At 34.9% G+C, this 6,639-nt stretch overlaps 1 protein-coding gene across 1 annotated transcript in view; it reads left to right on the forward strand.

Moving 5' to 3' along the window:
• Smp_171930 (hypothetical protein) overlaps positions 1–6,639 on the forward strand; it is a gene marked incomplete at both ends in the record, with an annotated part of 22,926 nt that overhangs the window by 11,106 nt on the left and 5,181 nt on the right. The window contains 3 exons of the mRNA XM_018788747.1: positions 1,895–2,017; positions 2,049–2,109; positions 5,336–5,634. Of these exons, the coding sequence (XP_018654259.1) occupies positions 1,895–2,017; positions 2,049–2,109; positions 5,336–5,634 (483 nt within the window). The remainder of the gene's footprint in view (positions 1–1,894; positions 2,018–2,048; positions 2,110–5,335; positions 5,635–6,639) is intronic.

A 6,639-nucleotide genomic window follows, 5' to 3' on the forward strand; every position in this document is an offset into this window, starting at 1 on the left:
TGAGGCACTTCTACGCGGGGTTTTTGACCGACTACGGTCATTGCGAACTCTAAGATATCGTGTGAGCGTGTGACATAGTTCGGCCATGTCAGTCGAGGTCGATTGGGGTTTTTCTTTGACGGAAAAAACCTCGGCCTTAGAAGATCTAGTGATTTCCAAGATTCGATCGGCAGATGCAGCTAGTTCATCTATGGCATTGTTTTGAAATGAAACAAGCACTGCCTGCACCTGTTGAGGGAGTTTAGACAAGAAAAGTTGTCTAAATAGGCCATCATCGAAAGTTCGTTGGCCGATGACTTCTCTCATTCTAAACAACATGTCCGTCGCAGAACCATGTTGCAAGTCGATATTGTTAAGGAGTTGGTCTAACCGTTGTCGGTCAGTTAGGTCTCCTCGTTTTAAAATCGATAGCTTAAGCGATTCGTAAGGTTCGGAAACATCACTAGTAAACATACTAGGTGTTACGTACCTGTTAAACTCGCGCGGTAACGCCTTAACTACCGCGAGGAAACGTGTGCGCGAGTCCGTGATTCCGTGCATGCTAAAATCGGCTTCTGCATAGCAGAACCAGGACTCGATATTGTCGGGCCAAAATGGCGTTAACTGAATCGAAATAGGGGGAATAGACTTAAACTTAAGAACCTTAGGAGAGTGTTCCGTCATAGTAATATAGATATCGAAAAATGTCTAAGTAAAATATATCCGAGAAAAAAAATTCGCGAAAAAAGGTATATCACAATATATAAAATTCAAATAAAGAATAACAATGAATAATAATATTCCAAAATGGAACAGACTCACAGTATATTGACTTGGTGTACCAGATCACGTCGGTCTCACCAATGGTGATGCAACGGATATTCTAGTTTTACAACTGGATACCAGTAGCACCTTCTATGTTCGGTCGTTCCCAGTCAGATAGAAATCAGAAGTCAGACGAGAGGAGGCAGGAAAGATATATTTGATTCGTTACCAATATATTGAGGACCTTTTCTATGAGCTGGCTAATGAAACGTAGGAGCTGTGTCCCACGTCGTGTTGAAACGTGATCTGGTGCGGATGCATGACCGAAAGCCTTCAGCTAAACAAGTCCACTTAAACAACGTGGTCAGCATCCAATGTCGAACACTTAATGAGCTATTGATTTTGGGGAATTATTTACAGCTACAATGTGCCAAACCTAAAACAACTTCTGAATCAATTAACATCAACCCATTGAAGTGTCAAGACTGCTAACTTTGGACTCGACAAAAGACCTAAGACCATACTGTTACATGACAAGGAGCACAAAAGGCAAACATCTTGTTTATATTAGACTGTCATAAATATGTTGGACAGGCAACCAAATATGGAGATAAATATTTTCGTTCCCTTTTGATTAAGACAGTAATATTGGGTATTGGAGCTGGGTGACATGACAACTAACATAACATTTACAAAACCAAGGTCGTTGGGGTCTGTGATGTGTTGTGCTCAGACAAAGTTGCGTCACTTACAAAAAGGAAAAGGAGGCGAAAATAACAATCCTATCCACCATATTACCTTTTATACAACACCACACATTCAGTATTGTGGTGATTATAATTTAGATACAAACGTATATCGTACTTCAGGATTCGTATCAAATATAAGACCATTTATTCGATACAACGGTAAACTCGATGAGAAGGACAACCCAGCCTTCAGGTATTCGTTTCAAGATCGATAGTGATAATTATCAACAGAAACATACTGAGCAGTAATTACCTTTCCACAAATCATAAAGATTTCTTGGCATATTCCATACCATCTGGGAAAGAAACTTTAACTTATCTTGCAGAACAACTAGTGAACGAAACAAAGGTGCCAAAAGCATTTTCGGTAAACGTACATGTTTTTATCGATAAGTTTATAGACAGAAAATAATATTTTAGACCAGAAAGCTAAGGATATTCTTACTCCGATACTTCCGAAAGAAAAATTTGTACTGTCAAGAAAAGCAGGTTCTTGTAACGTAGAAAATGAAAACTATTGTCATGTATGTCGTGGATTGACACAAACAATTTCAGGGTCCCAATACACATCCTACGACTCACGTGGTCCGTTATGGTCGAATTGAATCAAGACCGTGTAAGTTATATGTTGTATCTCCAGCCTCACATTCCCCTAACAAAAAGCTGATTAAGGTTCGAGATTCATTCGGCGTTTAAAATGTACCTTGTATTAACGTTTGCCGTTTACATTCATGTCTTAGACTTTTAGTTGAGGAGGTTGTCAGAAAGCTGTTTTTCTCATTTTTCAGCCTCTCTCCACATTTTTTCGGTATTCTATTGGACAAATAAATCAGAAAACAAACTTCACTTCTTTTTCAGAGAGGTTTTAACAACTAATTATTGTTGGGAAGAAATGAACCCCATAGAGATATGGTACGCCAATGGCTTTAGGACTAACGTTCTGTGTTCTCCGAGTCGTTTTCGTCTAGTTGGAACAAGAAGAAAATGAATGCTAGGTTCAAGTTTATTTATTTGTATCTTACATATCATGATTAAATAGCCACCTAGCATGATTTCTTATTTTCTGAGGGCAAGAATAAATATGTCTTTTTATCGTTGTAGTCGTTGTTACATATATTTGAGATATGGATAGTACTATTTAGTTGTTTTTATGGACATGGAACATATTTAAGCTTTTTGATGGTTGTTGCATATCAGTTGCGATGCTTTGTTTCACATATGATGACAGAAATTACTAGGTAAACTTTAGTGCTGCTATTCGTACAAGGAAAGCATCCCTTTAAATGACTGGTGGTAATTTATACTACACCGCAATTCACATTGAGAAGTGACCGTTTTGTAAATCTAGTTTACTTCTTCTACCGACTGTAGTCAAGTGACTTTTTCATTGGATCCAAATCTATTTGTCTTTCTTAAGTTTCTTAACATCGGTCCTAGACACATTTTAGTTATTGTAGTTGTCCGTTAGGACTTTCTTAAGTCAACCTTAATCAGTACTGATTAAAGTCAACTTTTACTTTGTTTAGATGATTTAACCTATTTTTAACAAATCCAACAGTGTAATTCTGAGTTGAGTGAAATTCTAGATTGAAAACATTTAAAAACTCAGGATAACAATACGTTTAATTTATAGGGAAAGCATAGTTTTAGTGGTTTTTAGGCTTTGTGTTTTTCCTCTGATATGCTTATAGGGTAGTCTTTACAAGTATATTGGTCCTTATTAGAGAGAGTGTGCTCCAGAATTTGAGGTTTTTGTCATTTCTTTTTCTTTAACAGTCATCGCAACCCTATATGACAATAAATTATTAGCGCTTATATAAGGCATTCCATTCAAGGTCATAAGAAATTTTAAGTAACGATGATTGTCCTAAAGAAACATTTCACAGCCGTCACACTTCAAAACAGTCAGTAATGCGACTTCTTTATCTGATCTTACGTTTCTGCCTTTAGTCTTACTATGCTGGATCGATATGTGCTTCCACGTCACGACTTCCTGAATGCAGTTGAGGAAATCATATAAATTAGATATCAAGAATTCTATTTCACATTCCTCAACTTGAAAACTTACAAGCATGCCTCCAGGCCTTTCTGTTTTCATAATTGGCGATAAAGTAACTTTAAACTGAAGTAATTTATCTCTGCCTATGTCTTTATCTGGACTACATTTTCTACTTTTTTCTCTTCATTTTAAATAATCTGCTGACTTTGTTCTTAGACAGATTTCATAATGTTTTGTCTAGCAAGTATTGGCTCCAAACTACATCAGTCCTTTGTGTGCCAAAAATCAGAGACTAGGCATATAATCAATGCTTTTCGTTAATTGTGACTAACTCAGTTGAACAGAACAATAGCTGTTAAATTTTGAGCAGATTGTTACTTTGATTAAAAGAGTGTATCCCAGTTACGGATCGCTAGAGCAGACATTCTAGGTTATTTTAAGTACTGGTTACGGCCAACAAACCTGCAAGATAATGACGATAAAAAGATAACCTAATCGTTTTAGATCCATAATCTTAAAGCAAAGCTATAACTTGTAACTTAAGTTAATAAATACAAAATATGACCGATAACAAGTCATTGACCATCAATGCGAGTAAAACTTATTGAATGGCTAATAGCTTGTCACTATTAAACTGGTTCCTTATGGCCATTATTTTGTAGCTTGGCATATCTAAACATTAACACACAGGATATTTTTTATTTCCTGGCGATGTAGAAACTAACCAAGTATGATAGGGTTATGTGACCTTTAGCCATGCATCAATGCAAGCTCTCAGCCATCGAAAATCAGAAGAAATTTAAGTACTAAAAAACGATCGCTTTAATCAAATAAAATAGTATCTGGAGGGTTATTCAGTTACGAAAGCTTTTAAACACGAATTATAGAGGAGTGAATGCATTTACCGTGCTTAGGTTTATCTTTTCAGTTTTGTAAAACCACTTAAATGAACGTCTATAAGATGTCAAACGATAATGTTTGATCGCCTTAATGAGAGTTATTAGAAAAACGTTTATGACACATTATACCATATATTTTGACTCTAAAAATCATTCTAACTCTTTTACATAACAGACGGTTTAATTGAGGGAGGACGATCTATCTTGATGGTGTTGTGTTTCCTAGGTGTCGATTACCTTCAAAATTAATAACTATTTGAGTTAATGAACCCACTGCAATAAGTTTTATTGATATATTGAGCATATGAATGCCCGAGGTTTTAAAATAAGTGGAACCAATTATTCAGCTTAGAAACTGTGGATGCATAATTTACAGTCATGTCCATGTTATCTTTTATTTGAATCTCATTGTAATCATTATGCACATGTGTTTGAATGCACGGTGAACGTTAGCATTGCACTTCCGAATTTTTACACATTCCTAGATATTCTCCATTCTTATTTTTACCAAACAAATTATTAGTATTTTACATGAAATTTCGGACCATTTACTCGGCATACTAGTTACTTTCGTAAAAGGAAATAAAAAGTAAATAAACCTATCATAAACCCAGAGTAATCATCGAAGTTCTCCCATGTTGATTCGAAATGAAAGTTCATTTTTTATCGCCAGATTGATTTTTTCATTACAAATTTGTGTTTATTGAACAATACTTGAAATGTGTTGTGAAAAGTCGGAAATGACTAGTTATTTGATGGAAGATAAATGTAACTAGATAGTGAGACTGCATATTCCTTCACTTTTAAAATATTGCACTAAATAAACATACCTGAAGTTACTCTGATTACTGCAGTCACGAACAGAGGTCAAACTTCACTTTCATTTCTGACAGTATCAATCTTTTGTTCTTAAAATTAAAAATTTGACCTTTCGTATATTTCAGATGATATGTTCAAAGTTACTATCGGTCGTAAGGAGGAATCTGGATCTACTCGTAGTATAAGCAATTTTGACGCAATCAGCAACTGCTTTAGATACTCGTTTAAAACTGTTCAAACAGGTTGTAAAACTGATAAATTAACAAGCCAAACTACTTATATGAGTGATTTTAGACCTTTTTGTCATAAAAATGGTTCTGAGTCTTTCTCAAACTGGGTAGGCAACATATCTTACCAGAAGCCAAATGGTTATGTTATTCAAAATAAACTTTCGCCTGAATATAAAAGTCATCATTCATATTACGTAAGCCATTGGTCTTTAACTGATAATTTCTTTTAAAGAATAAACTGCATAATCGGAAAGCTATGACACTGATTGTTTCTAGTCGTGTAAATGTTTCTGATAGAATGACAAATAAAAAGGTAGCATACACCACAGAGGTGGTTCAAGAAAAATTATCACAATCTACAATAACTCTGGAAGAGAGAAATCAGCAATAGATAAACAACAATGAACAGGAAAGGAACTATAAGACAAAGGAAATGAGTCTATTTCAACAATACTTTCGAAGTAGAGAGAGATACAAATGGATTTTCTAGCTAACTGTCGTTAACTCTTGGTAACATCATCCTTAGTTTTCAACCACTGAATTAGAAAACCTCCAGTAATACGATCAAAAAGCACTTATCTCTCTACAGAAATTACACTGATGGCTTTTTACTTCATGGTAACACATATCTATATTTTTCTATCTTACGTACTTTAAATTTCTGTTAATAAAATGAGTTTACTACTGTCATATTTTCCTGCATATACGATGAACTATCTCGAAACTCAAAAGTTTTAAACAGTTACAAAATTTTAACCGAAAACCCCTTTAATTTTTGTAGTTTATGTTGTCTTGAGTGTTCACTAACTAAAAATGTCATATTGTGATAAGTCGTGAAGATAATTTATGTTTAGCTTAAAAAATAGCATTCCAGTTGAGGAAGATAAAATGAAACCGAATCGTCGGTATTGAATTGCCATGACAGTTTGGAAAACTTATTGGTAATGATGTAAATTTTTCAGCCTTTTATATTAAGGGCTTCAATTAATTGGTATCTGTTACCATATGTGCATTCTTAGAAAATTGTTTCCGCATTTCCTTTTCTATTTAGAATGTTGATATACTTGGATTGTGACCAGCAGTGAAGTCGAGGACATTTGTTTTGTCCTAATTAATATCGATCAGCTGAACGGACCTGAGTTGCTGTATTGATATTCATGTTAGGAGTTGAACTCAATACCTATCACTTCAAACGCCGA

Source organism: Schistosoma mansoni, chromosome W, assembly GCF_000237925.1.
Source record: "Schistosoma mansoni strain Puerto Rico chromosome W, complete genome".
Classification (NCBI taxonomy): domain Eukaryota; kingdom Metazoa; phylum Platyhelminthes; class Trematoda; order Strigeidida; family Schistosomatidae; genus Schistosoma; species Schistosoma mansoni.